The sequence below is a fragment of the Sceloporus undulatus genome, chromosome 4, assembly GCF_019175285.1.
Source record: "Sceloporus undulatus isolate JIND9_A2432 ecotype Alabama chromosome 4, SceUnd_v1.1, whole genome shotgun sequence".
Taxonomy (NCBI): domain Eukaryota; kingdom Metazoa; phylum Chordata; class Lepidosauria; order Squamata; family Phrynosomatidae; genus Sceloporus; species Sceloporus undulatus.
The window spans coordinates 140,805,945-140,823,667 of record NC_056525.1 but is presented as its reverse complement, the minus strand read 5'-3'; the positions used below and the strand labels follow the sequence as shown (position 1 = coordinate 140,823,667).

Sequence of the window (17,723 nt, the reverse complement as noted above, 5' to 3'; positions counted from 1 at the left end):
CACCATTTTGTGCGTCCTCGCTTGCTCTCCGTGACCGTGAAAGACCAAAACTGTGGACTCCCAAGTCTGCAAACGGAGAGGAACAAGTGCACCTATATATATATATATATATATGCACACACACACGTTTTTACATACACACACATACATATATACACGTGTGTGTGTGTATACAGTATATATATATATGTGTGTGTGTGTGTGTGTGTGTATCTAAAAACAAGGCAATATATATACCTATCTATATATCTATGTCCCTGCTTTTATGAGGAACGACTTAGGGAGCTGGTGATGTTTAGCCTGGAGAAGGTTAAGAAGAGGTGATATGACAGCCCTGTTTAAATACTTGAAGGGATGTCATATTGAGGAGGGAGCGAGCTTGTTTTCTGCTGCTCCAGAGACTAGGATCCGAAGCAATGGATGCAAGTTGCAGCACTAGGGAGGAAGATATTAGCCTCTGAAGGACTCCATTTTTGTTGAGGGCAAGAGGGCGTCACTGCGCAGGCGCGGCTCGGCATTCTATCTCCTTATAGACCTATCGTTAAGTTTGGCTCCTCCTCCTCCTCGTCGTCCTGGCCCCGCCTCTTCCTGCCCGGGGCGCGCGCCGCGTGAGTGAGTGACAGCAGCAGGCGCTGCCGCCCTCCAGTCCAGAGAGGAAGGCGGGTGGATGGATCCCCGCGTGGCCTGGATCCAGCCCGAGCAGAAAGGCCCCGCCAATGCCCTCTGGATGCAGATCTGGGAGACCTCGCAGGGGCGCCATGGCGGCGGCGGCGGCAGCGGCTCCCCGCCCTCCTCGGCCGCCCCCTCCTCCTCCTCCTCCCTCTGCCGCCCCTCCGCCAGGCCGCCCTCGCCGCCTCCGTCCTCCTCCGAGCCTCCCTTGAGGAGGGCGCCTCCTCCGCGGCTGCTGCTGCTGCAGAAGTCTCCCTCGGCCTCCTCCTCCTCGTCGTCCTCGTCCTTCTCCTCAGAGTCCGATAGCCCTGGGCCTCCTCCTCCTCCTCCTCCTCCTGAAGGGAGCCCCGCGGAGAGAGCGGGGCAGAAGGACCAGGAGGAGGAGGAGGAGAGGGAAGAAGAGGCCTCCTCCTCCTCGGCCCCGAGCTATCCTTCCTCCCACCTCCATCACCACCACCACCACCACCATTACCACCAGTACCACCCGGGCAGGAGGAAACGGGAGAACAAGGCCAGCACCTATGGCATGAACTACCTGCTCTCCGCAGGAGCAGCGCCACCAGCAGCAGGGCTGGCCCAGAAGGGCGGCGGGGGCGGGGGTCCCTGCCAGCCCGGCTGCAACCTGGCCCTCCACGGCACGCCTTGGAAAAGCCGGCCCTACAGCCCCGGGATACAAGGGTGAGCAGGCTCCCCCTGGGATCCTTTACAGGCATCTCCTATATATATATAATATGTGTGTGTCTATGTATATATATGGACACACATATATAGAAATATATGCATGTTTATGTGTGTGTGTATATGTAACTCATACATGTGTGTGTGAGTAAAGATATATACATCTATGTGTATACATCTATATGTATCGCATATATATATATCTCTATGTATATACATCTGTATGTATCACGTGTGTGTATATTTATATGTAAAGGTGTATGTTGATATATGTACATGTATGTATATACACATCTATGTATATACAAAGGTATATGTGCATATATGTTTATACTTGTATATCTCATATATATGTATGTGTGTGTATGTATATCATATATATGTATGTGTGTGTATGTATATATATATACATCTATATGTGTCTTGTGTATCTGTATATACCTTTATATGTGAAGGTATATGTACATATATGTATATGCTTCTGTATCTCATGTTTGTGTGTGTATGTGTGTGTATTATACACACATGTATAGGTATATGTACATGTATGTTTATAATTGTATACCTCATGTGTGTGTGTGTGCGTGTATGAATGTATGTATATACATGTATATGTAGCTTGTGTATATGAATATACCTGTATATGTAAAGGTATATTTACATATATGTACAAACATATATCTGTATCTCATATATGTATATATGCAGAAGTAAATATACATATATGTACATACATGTATATGTATCTCATATATAGTGCACACATACATACTTTATATATAATTCATATATGTGAGCTCATAGATGTGTGTGTGTGTGTGAATGAATTCATGCTTCTGGGTCATGCTCCAAAATGGAGGGCATCTTGGCATTCCTCATGGAGAGAAAGCAGGGATGGAGGACGTGTCCTGGAAAGGGAGGACATGTCTGGTCGCCTTGAATGGAACTGCAGCCCTAGAAGGGGTGTCAAGCTGTATTGCTTTCTCCAGTGTGGATGCACCTGTGTGGTGGGAGATCCATGAAGACGCTCATCCAGGGAGACCAGAGGCCCTCCTTTCCCCAGACATGCCCTTCATTTGAGCCTTCTGCCCAGGAGGAATTCCAAAACGTCCTCCATTTTGAGCATCCCTAAGAAGCATGGATTTACATTTACATGAGTGTTTGCAGCTTTTATTTGGGCATGTCCTGCATTTCATGGTGCCTGGTCCTCCTTTGTGGTTATGAAATCTGCCTACCCTAGACTCATCTGCTGCTGCTATTACTTTAAATGCAATGCAGCTTTGGGGAACCAGTTTGAATTGGGACCACAAGGCTGGTGTGGGTGAAGGGAAAAGGTTAACTCCATGATGCTGCTGAGGCAATAAAACTCCTCTCAGGCCCCAGGGGCCTAGTGCTGAAGGAGGGGGGAGGGAGATATCAAAGTATGAGACCCTGATTTGTATTGCCTCTCCTTTGCTCCTCACTTCTCTTAGCTTTCCACCCAAAGTAGTTAGTCGTATATAAATAATGTTTTTTTAAACAAACTTCATAAACCCCTTGCTATGTTTAGTTGGGAGACCACCAAGGAATATCAGGTGCTGTGGGCTATGTTTCAGAGGAAGGAACTGGCAAAACCACCTCTGAGTATTCCTTGCCTAAGAAAACCCTATGGCATTAATGGGGTTGCAATAAGTCAACAGGTGACTTGAAGGCGCACGCACACACACACGAGCGGTCAGAGAATTAATGGTAAGTGCATGCACAACTTGTACAGTGAAACCTTAGTTTTCAAAGTCAACTGACCCAGCCAAAGGAGGCTTTAATTAGTAGGAAGTATTAAATGTGGCCTGCCTCTTAATGCAGGATTTTGCATCCAGAATTCATATCAAATTCTTGAAAAGCAGTGGCTGAACCTCACTTTGGCCTGTTACAGACTGCCAAAATAAAGCTGCTTCAGGTCTCTTTGGAGGTATGCTATTTAAATGATGCATGGGTCCTAAGAGTCTGGAGGTCGTGCCAAAGCCACACTCCATTCCTAAGCACCGGAGTGCAGCTTTTGATGCAGCTTCCGGATACTGTACTTAGGATGCATGCAGCATTTAAACAGCATACCTCCAAAGAGACCCGAAGCAGCTTTATTTTGGCAGTCTGTAACAGGCCTTAGATTTGCTTTATTCAAGTAAAACACCAATGGGAAAGTGGTATGCCATGGTTCTCTACTTGGTAAACTCTTTCCCACTAAACTTATTGTGCCACTGCTAGTTTTGCTGCACTGTCTCTAGAATGGTTACATTTCAGCCACATTTTCTTAGATTAGAGAATGGCTTTACCTGTGGGTCTTTGGACAAAAGTGGCTTATTACACTTCAGCCTGTTCAATAATCACATTATAATTGATTTTCCAGAAGCAAGAAGTTTTAAGAAGTGCAAAAACACCTTAGCGTTGCATCAATTTGTTACTCTGTTTCTCTTTCTGGCTTGATTGAATCTGAATGCCTTCCAGGTCCATGCACAATAAGCTGCTGGAGAAATGTCTAGGGTCCTTGTGGTTGTCTCACAAAACAGTTGTTCTACTGAATGAGACAAGAATTCTGGTATATTGATAATGAGCACACTGCCTACCATATATACTTGTGTATAAATCGACTTAATGTATAAGTCGAGGGAAGGTTTCATGGTCAAAATCCTGGATTTTGATATGACCCCTGGATAAGTCGAGGGTAAAACTTAGGGGACTATTAGGAAGGATAGAAAGAGGGGGGAAATACCACTTCCGTCCCGCCTTCTCCTTCTCTGGACCTCTCCCAACTGATTCCCAGGTGCTGAAGGAGAGAGGTTTTAACATCAGATTGAGAAAGGAAGCAAATGGATTTAAATGGAGAGGTTTTTCTTTAGGAAGCCAGGTCTTGCAAAAGGGAGCAAAAGAGAAGCAATTGGATTTAAATGGAGAGGTTTTTCCACGGGAAGCCAAGGCTTGCAAAACGGAGCAAGAGAGAAGTAAGTGTTTTTAAATGGGAGTTTTTCCCATAGGAAGCAAAGGCTTGCAAAACAGACTTTGAGGCAGGAAGGAATTGGTGTTCAATGGAGATTGGGGCATGAGGCTTGCTTGCTTTAGGACCCTTCTAAGCACTGCTGGTCTATAAGTCTACCCCCAAATTTTAGGGGCAATTTTGGGGCATACATTTCTCAATTTATAGTCGAGTATACATGGTAATCCTTCCCACTTAGTTTCCTTCTGATAGCAGGAGTGGCAAAACCTACAGCCCTTTTTTCTTTAGCACCATGACCAACTAGGAGTTTTGGTTGATCACTTCCAAAGAAGCCACCAAGCACATGCAAAGGTCAAATTCTGACCTTTTAGTGGAATGGAAAGCCTGGAATTACAGTTCAGACTAAACAAGCCATTGCTAATAGTTTCCTGGTTTATTTAGCTATCCCTGCTCTCTGTCAGGAGGTAGTGAGGGGGAGTGATAGGTTCATTACTTATTTGCCAAAATTCACAATAGCTCTGGATTATTGTGTACAGGCTGGACCATTCTCTTACAGCCATCGTATGATGTCTTTGCTTGGAAAAGGTTATTGTATGCTTACTAGTTTTAAAACTAGAATGTTTTCAAACAGATATATGCTACAACACTGGGCTCAGAAGCATTTCAACAACATGTAAAAGTGTCCAGAAAGAGTGCAGTACATTGCAATACAGTAATTCACAGAAAATTAGTGTAGTGAATACTGGAAAACTTTATCAGATAAAAGTATACTTCAGAAATGCTATTTAAGAAGACAAGATAGCGTTTAACATACTGATTTTTTCTCCCTTATCATTCTTGAAGTAGACTTTTCTTGGATGATTTTATACCAGTTTGGGTGCTTTCACATCACACTTTAACTTTGCAGTCACCTTTCCTTCAACAGATAATTTTATGATCATCAAAACAATGTTATTTTCTGTTTTTCCCTGGTTTTGTACATATTTTTCTGTCTCTTTAAAATAAAAAAAATAATCTTTTGGGAAATGAAGCCATAATGCCTTTTGACTGGTAGCACTAGGAGCTGTCCATCTGGAAGCACACTTGAGTTAATTAGCTTTCTGTATATCGCTTGTACTCCTTCAGGGCACTTTCAATATAATATTAAATGTTTCTTGGTTCTTGTTGTACTGTTAGCAGTATGTACATATACAGGTGGCCCACCTTATCCATGGATTTTTTATCCACGGATTCAAGCACCCACGGCTTCAAAATATTCAAACAAAGTATACATTCTAAATAGTAAACGAATACCATTTTGCTATGCCATTATATTTAATGGGACTTGAGCAACCGCAGATCTTGTTATTCATGGGGGGAACCAAACCCTAGTGAATAACAAGGGCCCACTGTATCAATTTCCAGCCTCTCTTCTTTCAGCACCTACATTATAATGATGCCACACATTAGGTCTTTTCTGATTAGATATTACGACTACATCATAGAATCATAGAATGTTAGAGTTGGAAGTGACCTCAAGGGCCATCCAGTCTAACCCCCTGCCATAAGTCTCTCATAGTGCATGGTTTCCAGACCCTTCACCATTTTGGTTGCCCTCCTTTGGACATACTCCAGCTTCTCTTTTTAATTGTGGTGTCCAGAACTGGACATAGTATTCCAGGTGAGGCTTGACCAAAGTAGAATAAAGTGGTACTATCATTTCCTTCGATCTAGACATTATGCTTCTGTTGATGCAGCCTAGAATTGCATTGGCTTTTTTAGCTGCTGTATCACACTATTGACTCGTGTTCAACTTGTGGTCTACTAGAACACCTAAATCCCTTTCACCTGTAGTCTTGTTAAGGCAGGTGTCCCTCATCCTATATCGGTGCATTTCATTTTTTCTGCCTAAGTGCAGTACCTTACATTTCTCCCTGTTGAAATTCATTTTGTCAGTTTTGGCCCAGTTTTCTAATCTATTAAGGTCATTTTGAATTTTGATCCTTTCCTCTGAGGTAATTAGCTTCTTCTCTTAATTTGGTCATCTGCAAATTTGATAAGAATGCCATCTGTTCTTCCATTCAAGTCATTGATACATCAAAGTAACCATGATCTCTTTACTATTTTGGTTAGTGAGTGAGTTTTGCTCATTGTTTATAAATTAATTAGGCATATCACTACCACCACTCTTTGTTGAAGCTAGAGAAGTAGGCTGAGGTCTGTTCTGCTGATGTGGTTCTAAGGTACTCCAGGCACTTTGACTAATGTCAGCAAAACAAAGTCTCCCTTTCTTCGGTCTTTCAGAAATGGGGAGAAGGTGAGTCCTTTCCCTCTCTGTCTGGGCGGGCTGAGAATTCTCACACTTGCTAGAAGAGAATGGAATTCTTGCAGTGCCAGGAGAACTGTAATAATAATAGGATTTATTTGTATGCCACTCAATCAGTGGGAATCTGGACAGCTTACAACAGAGGGGATAATAGATGGTTCCCTTCCCTCAGGCTTACAATCTAAAAAGACGCGACACAAAAGGAGAAGGGAATGGTGAGGGAGGGGGTGGGGATCAGGTCCAGCATTCTTATCTCCCTCTGAGGCCTGGACCAAGGCAGATGGACTGGAGGGAGGGCTCTTCTTCTTCAGGCTAGCCTTGATGGAGCTGGACCTGCCTGGTCAACTCCCTCGCAGGCCGGAAGATGACAGTTATGGAGGGAGGAGTCTCTTCTTCCAGGCTAGCCCTGATGGAGCTGTATAGATGAGTACAGAGTTTATAAGTAGGATCTGCAACAAAATGTACAGCTATTTTCAGCACCAGAATGGGTGGTCACTGTGCATATATGTGTGTTTAGGGGTGTGTTGTTCCCACTATGTGGAGTAGATATTACTGTCTTGTGTGTGTATGTATGCCTTCGAGTCCCCTGCCAGTGTATGGCAACCCCATAATTTCATATGGTTTTCTTAGGCAAGAAATACTGAGAGGTAGTTTTGCCAGTACCTTCCTCTGAAATGTAGCCTACAGTACCAGGCATTGGTTGGCAGTCTCCCATTCAAGTACTCATGCAGGCTTAACCAGATGAGATCTGTGCCTTTAGAGGATTTAGTTTTATAGGGGCGTGTGGGTCTGTGTGCATGTGTATAGTAGTGGTAACTCTCATATTCAACAAAACTTTATTATTCTAAGGCCTGCCATCAATTTTTGTTAAGTCTGTAACAAAGTGTGTGTTTAAAAAGGAAGCCCAAGTACAGTATAATCCAACAGCTAGAGTGTTTTTCTTGGGAAATCCAGATTCAAATCCCAGATGAGGTGCTAGATTAACACTTCAGGTATTTCTCTCTGATGCTATTGATCTTTTTTATTTTTCCCCATAGGCTCCATGAAGAAATAATGGATTTTTATGACTTTATGTCCCCTCGTCCTGAAGAAGCAGTTATGAGAAAGGAAGTAGTGAAGAGAATAGAAACAGTAATTAAAGATCTCTGGCCTACAGCTGATGTGAGTGCATCTCAAACTGATATTTCTGTTTTTTGGAATGTGAGCAGTTGACGTCTGCCTCAGTATTTTACTAGTCTGAAGCCTGTCCTTTGTTCCTCAGTGCCTTCTGGTCCTTTTTAATTTGAAGTAAAGTTTATAACTCTGAAGACCCAAAATATACTACTCTGACTCACATGAATGTGAAAATATTTATGAAAATATATGAATAGCCATATATTTTCCCCCCCTCTCAGCCATATAAAAATTACTTATGGACACTGCATAGAAAGCCTTGAAGCATTTCCTCTGGCTGCCTTTATGTCTATTATTCTTAAAACAAAGGTGTTTGGAGTGGTATAGAGAACCAGTAATCAGTATACTGGTTTCCTCTAGCAGTAGTTTCTCATGACAGTTGAACTGGGCAGACTATGGTTAGAGGAAACTAAGAGAGAGAAGGACTTCATGCACAAGTAGAAAGGGAAGAGGCAATGCACGGAGCATTTCTAATCAGCAAACCATGTATTACCTGTGAATCAGGTCAGTGTGTTCTCTTGTGTAAACAAGATAAGACTAAATAGCTTTAGATACCTGCAACTGCTTTGTGTAAATTTCTGAAGAAAAGGCAATGTAGATTTCTTAAAGATATTTAACAGTTCAGTATTTTCAGTAGGGAATTCATTACTGACTTTGTTTTTCTTTTACAGGTTCAAATATTTGGAAGTTTTAGTACAGGGCTGTATCTACCAACTAGGTGAGTCCTGTGGTCTTGACTAACATTTACAGCTCTCATCAGGGGTTGTGTTCTTGTTACCTGAGTTACAGATGTACATAGAGATTTACATAGGATGAGAGAGGAATTTTTGCTTCATTCATGAAAGAGATGTAAAGGAGATGAGAGATAGTGATATCATTTATATTTCTATACCACTTAATAGTGAACTCAGTGTTCTCTAAGCGGTTTAAGCCAATTGCCCCCAATAATCTGGATACTCATTTTACTGACCTATAAAAGGATGGAAGGCTGAGTAAATCTTAGAGCTCCGGGATTGAACTAATGAAGAATACAGTTTGCATGTAATATCTATAGATTCAAGCATCCACCACTTGAAAATATTCAAAAAACAATATAAATTCCAAATAGCAAACTTTGATTTTGCCATTTTATATAAGGGGCACCACTTTACTCTGCAATTGCATTTAATGGGACCTGAGCACCCATGGATTTTGGTATCCACTGCGGGGGTCCTGGAAGCAAACCCCAGCATATACCAAGGGCCCACTGTATACATATATTTCATTTTTATGACTTTAGACTTAACTGCACTACAGTATGCAATAGTGCCATATGAACATATTCTCACGATCTCTGTGCTTAAATTTCATGTAGGTGAAGAGGTTGTGTTTCATTTCACCTGAATTATGTGGGATATTGATTTGTTAGTTGACCAGGAAATACAAACTAATGAAAAAATTGAGTAAATACTATTATCGTTTAGATCATTTAGAATATAAAGTATTGCACCATTAGGTTTGTTATGTTCTTAAGATGTGCAGTTTTACATCGAGCAATGTGATTACACAGAAAACCACATGTAACAAAACAGAACTATAAAAATGTTATAGCAGAATGTTTTTACCTCTGTTGTCTTCAGCTGCTCTGAACCATAAGTGAGCTTTACATGAGATGGCAGTTACAGAATACAGAAGGTGGAATATTTTACAATGGAGGGATGATGCTGGATGTTAAGCTAGGATGTTATGTTACATATCCAACATTTCTCCATTTTTTCTAATGCCTTTGCTTCTCATGGTGTTTCTGTTCCAGTCATTGACAAATCACTCAGGCTGTAATTTTTCTGAATTTAATATTCTGGGTTTTTTAAAATATCAGCACTGCAGATTTTCTTATGCATAGGTCAGTGGTTGCTTTACCCACCTGGTGGAGGTGACGTCCTGGCAGTTTGCACTCAGTGACATACATAAGATTACATAAACTGCAGGTGATGTTCTTGTTTATATACGTTGTGCCATGCCAAATGACAATCATCTTAAAGATTATCATCTTGAGATAAGCAGAGTTGATGCAGTGCTTGAATTAACAGGGACATGATCCAGAATTATTGATTGGTGACTGGAGGATAGTTCTCACTTTCAGTGAGAGCCAGCATGGTAAAGTTGTTGAGCGTTGGACAATAACTGGAGACAAGGTTCAAATCCTAGCTCTGCCATGGGAACTCATTGGGTGACCTTGGGCAAGTCACACTCTCTCAGCCTCAGAGGAGGACAAAGGCAAATCCACTCTGAAGAAACTTGCCAAGAAAACCCCATGATAGGTTTGCCTTAGGGTTGTCATAAGTCAGAAATGATTTGAAGTCACACATTAACAACTCACTTTCAGGGAATTTGGAGGCTGGCAGAAAAATATACAGTGTGTGTGCGTCATACACGGCTTCCAGCATATGCTGGATGCCATGCTGGAAGAAGCGGCCACATGTGCCAGAAAAAGTAATGGCATGCATTCTGTTGCACGCCGGCGCAACCACAAGCCCCTTTATCTTGTGGGGCTTGAGCATCCACGGAATTTCCCTTACTGGGTTGGGGTCTGGAACAGATCCCCCATGTAAGGGAAGGGACCACTATAATGGGAGGCATGCTTATTAGTTTAGCAACTTGTTCAGAGTTATATGCATCCCATTTCTGCTTTATTTCCATGCAGTGTCTCCTACATGGCATCTTGGGAAAACTGTCTATAGGCCATAGATCTGAATGATTTCATGGTAGATAGGTAGATAATATGCATGCACACACACTAGCACACAGTGTTGCTTGGGAGAATCCTTGGTTTGGCTCCAGGACCCATTGTGGCCATCAAAATGTGGATAATCATGTCCCTTTATTTACAATGGCATAATAAAATGTCCCTTGTATAAAATGGCAAAACCAAGATTTTTTTTGGTAGAAAAAATGTTTTTAAATATTTTCAAGCCATCAGTGGTTGTATCTTTGGATATGCAGGGCTAACTGTAATTGTTCCTAATTATAATTTTGCTTCAGTTGCTCTGTACGATGAGTGCCTAACTCTTTGGGCACTCAAACATTCATCACATTGTGTACCATTCTCAGTTGTCCTTAAGAGAGCATGCCTCTCCTTATCAGCTGCCAAACACACTATTATAGATGAATGAATGAAGAACTGGGATGTCCTGCAAGTGAATTTCCACCAATGTATAGCCAACTTAAATGCTAATTCAGATCTTCCCAAATATCTCTTCCAAATCCATCCAGCTGTTTATATGTGGTAATAAACAGACAAAAACATGTTTTTGTTTGCTGTATATACTCATGTATAAGTCTAGAAATTTATTCAAATAAAAAGGGAGCCATCCTTTGGTGAAAGGCAAAAGGGTAATCTGCTTCCTCATGCATCCAGCCTTTAGTGGGAGCACAAACAGTTATGTCTGCTGAAATTTTGTTAAATTCTTTGGCATAATTTTCCTTTGCTTCATCCTATAGATCTTTTGTCACATGCCCCTAAATTTTACCCTCGACTTATACATGGGTCATATAAAAACATAGTTTTAGCCCCCAAACCTGCCTTCGACTTATACATGAGGTCCACTTATAGTTGAGTATATACGGTATATAGTTAGAACAAAACAATAATTCAACTTGTCATTCTTTTAAATGATGTGGTACATGACTGAAAAATAATGGCTGTGTTCCCTTCCCCCCTATAGATATTTTAGTCAGACCGCCTCAAACATCCCACCCAAATTGGATGAAAATCCTTCCAGATGTTTTCATGTACAGCATCTATTTCATTCTGGGACAAGTCAGGGAATTTTAAAAAATATTTTCTTCAGATGATGCTTTGCACTGATGTTCCTCAAGTGATGAGATGTATTGGCTCCCCTTGTCATGTTTTTGCTTGCTTGATGTGTGTGTTGGTGGCATGTCACTGACGATAGTCTTCTCCCACCTTATTCTGAGGACGTCAACCTTTGTCATTTGACGTTTCTAATCTCCATATCAAAACAGTAGCAGAAAGGAAGAGGTCTCAGCAGAGCCCTCAATGGCGAAGGCAAAAGCAAGAGCAAAAGCTCCTAGGCTACCACTGTTGGGCAGCTTGCTTAACACAGCTGCTGGTGGCAGTGTTAAGACTTTGGATTTTGTTGTTTCCATTTTTTTTTCCTGTTGTAAGCTCTGCTGCTGCCACCACCATTATTGTCCTCCTTTTGATATGGGATGAATGTTGCTTTGGCAGCAGGTGGGCATGTGAGTGGGTATGGGGAGCCTGCTTCAACCACAGCTCTTCTTTGCTTTACTCTCCATTGGGTTGGGGTAAGGGAGTATCTCTTGATGTGATGGGCATTGTGCTTCACTCCCACCTGAGGTAGTGAGAGAGTTTTGGCATCTCCGAGGTTGGTGATTTTCCAGCTGTGTGTCCGTACAGCGTGTTTTAATAGAATTCCCCATTTTTGCACATTGGAATGTATAGTGTTTTATTTCATTGGTTGCATACTACCAGGATCTGTCACTGGGCTGGGCACTGCTGTGGAGCCTAGTGTCTTGTCTCTGGCTCTCCCAAATTACTCCTCTTTTGTATTTTATACAGGTAACTTGCATTTTAAAACTTAAATTTCCAATGTATTCATCATCACTTCCTTCATAGTGCCTCCCCGGGAGATAGTGGAATGGAATGGCACAAGCTGCATCCACACTGCAGAAATAATCCTGTTGGACACCACTTTAACAGCTATGATTTAGTGCTATGGGGTTCTGGGAACTGTAGTTTTTTGTGAGACCAGAGCTCTTACAGAAAAGTATAAGTGTCTCACAAAATTATAATTCCCCAAATTCCATAGCACTGAAACATAGCAGTTAATGTGGTGTCAAACTGAATTATTTCTGCAGTGTGGACACAGCTCCTGTGTTCTAAGCACGGTTGAAGTGGGTAAGACAGCTCACTGTGTCTAAATGGGAGAAGAAGCAGAACTGGTGTGAATAATTTTCAGTGTGCTTCATCTCACATCCCTGTGGGTACACAGGGAATATTCTGGTAATTTAATGCAAGAACTGTCTCAATGTGGACCATGAAATATCACAAAAGAATGTGACATTACTTAGCGTTTGCAAAAAATTAGAAAAAAGTTGAATTCTTTATATTAACCTGAGCTTAACACTTCGGTTTAGTAACATTACATATATGCAAGGATTGTTCCATTTTACTGCTAAGAAATTTTGTGTTTATTTTTATTATCTATAGTGATATTGATTTAGTGGTTTTTGGAAAATGGGAAAGTCCTCCTCTACAGCTGCTGGAACAAGCACTAAGAAAACACAATGTGGCTGAGCCATATTCAATTAAAGTACTTGACAAAGCTACGGTAAGTAACTGAAACAAGTTATACTTGATTAAAAGTATCAAAGTCAAAGTTTTATTACTGCTTATGGCCAAAGGCCTTTGCATAAAACAACAGTACATACAATATGCGTACAAAATACATACAAAATTCAAACATTGTATTTGTATCAAAAATACAAAAAAATAGATTTAAAAGTTAAAATAATTGTTATATCCAGTATAAATTTATCAGATATCATTATCATCTTTACAGTTTATGGCTAACTCTGTTATATATTTCTTCCTGTTTTTTTGGCTGCCAAGGCATACAAGGCTACTCTTCAGGTCACATATTTGTCATGGTCTACAAGGAGTGGACTCTGACAAGGGCTAATTCTGGTTGGGGGTGTCACAAAACGTTCCCTTGGTTTTCTATACAATGCACAAAACAATATATATGGTAGACAATGTCCTCTATTTCCGGGCATCCATATATACAAGTGTGATCCTTTATTGAGATGCCTTTATGCCTCCCATCTTTATGTATATGCTGTGTCTATCATATTCACTCTTAATTTTAATGAAAAAAAGTAAAAGCAGCTGAGAATAGCAATAGAAACCCACCCTATATTTAATATAAATTATTCTAAAGTGCTGCTTTCTTTTTAAAAAAAAATCTCTCTTTCACCTGAATTGTAAAGTGAATCTGCTTTATATTAATTTGGAATAGTAACATTTGAATCGTAATCTTACTTAGCCAACCTAGCAGTTAGAAAGCAGGCAAATGCAAGTAGATAAATAAGTGCTATTCTGGTGGGAAGGTAAACAGTATTCTGTGCTATCATGCTGGCCACATGATCACAGAGTCGTCTTTGACAATGCTGGCTCTTCGGTTTAGTAACGGAGATGAGCACCGCCCCTTATGGTCGGACACGACTTTACAACCTTGTCAACAGGGAATACCTTTTCCTTTTACTTACTTAATGGAATAAAAGTATTTTCTTGCGTGCTGGGATGGACTCTTCCCATTTCATCTAACCAGATCATTTCAGTATAATTCTCTTAAAGTTTTCTAGATATACTTGATTTGAAACACTTTATTGTATCAGTGGAACTCAGCATTTTCCCATTGATTCTTTATTACCCACTCTTTACCATTTCCTTCCTGATTTTGTATATGATGAAGAGACTGAAATATCTCAGAACTTGCATTCAAATTTTGGTTTGCTTCATGAAGTTAGTACCACAGTATGAATTTTGAAACATTCATTCTGCAATTCCTGAAATGTGAGAAATACCAAACATGATGTTAAGGGGTTTTTTGGGGGGGGGGGGGGGTTTGCACTTACCTCGTATAATTTATGAGAACATTACATCAAATAGAAGAGTCAATTCCTCTTTCCAATAAAATTCTAGAAGCTACTTTAAATTTCTCTAGCAGCACAACTCTTCACATGGAGTATTCAGTTACATTTCTCTCTCAATTTTCAGTATCTTCAAATAGCCAATTTCTTTCATTTTGCAGCTCTCTGTTCTACAAAATAGCTTGTATTTATATCTTCCATATTTCACTAGAGCTTTTATTGCCTTGAGGGAAATTTAACTTTAGTTACCTCGGTGGACTTTCTACCAGTTCCACTAGTCACTGGTAACCACTGGTTATTAAGTTTCACTGTTAATGAATATTTCCTCCTGAATTGTTGTTGGTTATTACATTCTCAGTTCATTTCTCCTTAGTTTACTAGAGCTTGAAAAATTTAGTCTTTTGGAGTACAGTTCTCAGAATCCTCTAGCCAGCATAGATAGTGGTCATATTAGTGGGGGATTGGAGCTCTGTTGTCAGCATTGAGTCCAAATTAATTCATCATACTGTATTCAAAACCACATAGAACATAAATCTATTCTGATGCAGCAGGGCTGGGGAATCTCTGGTACTCCAGGTGTTGCTGCCACTGTTCAAACTGAGAATTATTATTACTGATTTATGTGATTTTCTTGATACTCATTCATTAGCCGTGTGTCTGTCTTTGTGTGCAGTCTTCAGTGGTATCACAAACTTTGCAGTTTGTTTTCATTTGTTTTTGTTTTTTTAAGTCACTGAGTTAAGGTTCTGCCAGCATCTCTGGCAAATTATGTTGTGTCTCTATGCTGTCTCTAGGTTTGCTTGTGGTGACATTTGAAAATTCCTCTTGGCACATGTTAGGCTGGTTTAGCTTGTGAGTCATAGCCTCTGATGAGGACTTGCATTAGATACCCTACTTTTGTAAGGTATCTCATTTGCATACTGCCTTTCTTTTACTAGTGCCTTTGAAGCTTCAATTCCTGCTTTCATATCCTATCATTTCTTTCCTTGTTAAAGAGCTAAAATAGCACATTTCTGTTCAGCTTTAAATCTCTGGTATTTCATTAGCTTCAAGAGTTGAAAGGTTCAGACAGTCATTTGAACTCTCAATAAACAGATGCACATGCTGTTTTTAGATTACTGCATTGCTGTAGGAGGCGGTCTTTTAACAGCCTAAACTTAAGTGCACTTGGAAGTGAGTTCCATTGATGGAAATGAATTGAACCTAGATCTCCAATGATGATGGCTTTAGTATTCTAGACTCTGAATATCTTAATTTGGTCTTTAGAAGGCAGGTTGTATTTGCTTCACTTTTGATTTATATTGGAGAGAGTGATCCAACAATTATTTGAAAATGATCTTATCCTGTCACTTTCTGTTGTCAGAATGTGGCAAGACCTCAAAATCCGATTCTCACTTTCTTTCCTATCCCTGTGACAGAAGCAGGGAAAAAATTCAAAAAGTAAAATCAACTCATTTCAGCTTTCTTATTAAGGTGTCCAAAATAGCTGGTGGCAACATAAGTTATGAGTAATCAAACAGTGAGATATATTGAAGTGGCACATAAAGTAACCTGAAGTATGAGTCCATTTGCAACTGCAAGATTAAGGAGCAAGCCATGTCATAATAATAAAATAAATTACTATTTCAGCAGCATGGACCCATGATATCCACTGAGTTTTGGTTCCTGCCCCCCCCCCATAGATAGTAAAATCTGTGGATGCTCAAGGCGCATTAAGTACAATGGCATAGTAGAATGGTGTCCCTTGTATTAAATGGCAATATCAAGGTTTTCTTTTTCAGAATAATGTTTTCCAATATTTTCAAGCAGTGGATGATTGGATCTGCAGGGAAAGAATCTGTCGATGCAGAGGATTGACTGTACTTTGAAGGGGGTAGCTGTATTAGCCTGTACAGCAAGGACAGCTGAATTTTGTGGCACTTAGTTGTTTTTAATTGCCAGAAGCTTCAACAGATTATCTTAATTTAAGTAAATGGCCAGGTTTCCCTTCTCCTCAAACAGTTGAATATGGCACAGCAGGCTGTTTGGCAGAAACACTTATGGTTGCAGTTGCTGCCTGGACCCGGTAAATAAAATAGAAATGGCAAAAGTTCTGCATGAGCTAAATTTGACAGTGACTATGGCCTCAAACAGATGGCTCAAAGGAGCTGCTGTCGGCCTGATTGGAAGGTGGGACGTGCACATGACTCACACCTCCAGATCACACAGAGGCTGCTCCAGGGCTGCTTAATGCAATCCTAATCTGGCTGCAAAAGGAGCAGTTTCTTAGCGACCCTTTTCCTGGCCCTTTCAGGTTTGGGACCGCAGCATCTAATTGCCACAGTCCCATGACAGTCCTGCAACTATTGGGGCAGGACTGGCCTCTGGCCACTCCATTTGCTCCATCTGCTTCACCCCCTATATCACCTTTCCTAAGGTGAGAAACTTGGTGGCAGTCTATACACAAGGTAGGGCAGTGCTGTTTTCAACACTGATTTTTTAAAATATTTATTTTAAACTTTTAAGTGTCAGTTGTCCTTCAGGTCAGAAGAATGCAAAGGGTTGCACATGCAGCTGCCATTTCCTGTGCTATGATGTATGCATTATAGCATGTTGAACAATGCACTCATGAAACAGTTATTGCTCCCAGTTCAAAATAGGCCGTTCCTCTGGAAAGAAAGTTGGTGGTAGCAGCAACATTCCTGTGGGAGAAGAGGGAAGAAGCAGTGCAGATATGGGTAGAGCATAAAACCGGCTGCTGCCTCCAGATGGTTATTTACAAAGATGATCTCGATCAGGGTATTGATTGTATATCATCTGTTCTTCATTTTAGGGTGGGGAACCTGTGGACCTACATGTCGGCCCCATCATTTCTAGCTATTGCTCATGCTGACCGGGGCTAATTAGAGTTAAGAGTCCAACAAAATTTGGAGGGCTACAAGTTTCCAATTTCTGTAATTATCCACTGTTTAATTGTTTTTATTATGTATGCTGGGGTATATTAAATGGCATGATGAGCTGATTGATCAGCCACTGAAAAATATCAGGTGACTTGTTAGAATTGGTTGACTAACTGTTTTGACTACTGTTACAGGTACCAATAATAAAACTTACTGACCAGGAAACAGAAGTTAAAGTTGACATTAGTTTTAATGTAGAAACTGGTGTGAAGGCAGCTCAACTTATCAAAGACTACATGAAGGTAAGACAGTGGAACAAAACTCAATATTTCACATGATTTGGTATTTTTGTTGGTTTTAGGATTGCAATAATAGA

General features: G+C 40.7%; 1 protein-coding gene across 2 annotated transcripts in view; it reads left to right on the top strand.

Moving 5' to 3' along the window:
• The first annotated feature begins 613 nt into the window (after positions 1-613).
• The window catches only part of TENT4A (terminal nucleotidyltransferase 4A), a 37,610-nt gene continuing 20,500 nt past the window's right edge, over positions 614-17,723 (top strand). For both annotated transcript variants that reach the window (XM_042463920.1, XM_042463919.1), the window contains exons 1-5: positions 614-1,347; positions 7,658-7,781; positions 8,465-8,511; positions 13,027-13,147; positions 17,542-17,649. In XM_042463920.1, coding sequence (XP_042319854.1) covers positions 668-1,347; positions 7,658-7,781; positions 8,465-8,511; positions 13,027-13,147; positions 17,542-17,649 — 1,080 coding nt within the window. In that variant the 5' untranslated portion in view covers positions 614-667. The remainder of the gene's footprint in view (positions 1,348-7,657; positions 7,782-8,464; positions 8,512-13,026; positions 13,148-17,541; positions 17,650-17,723) is intronic.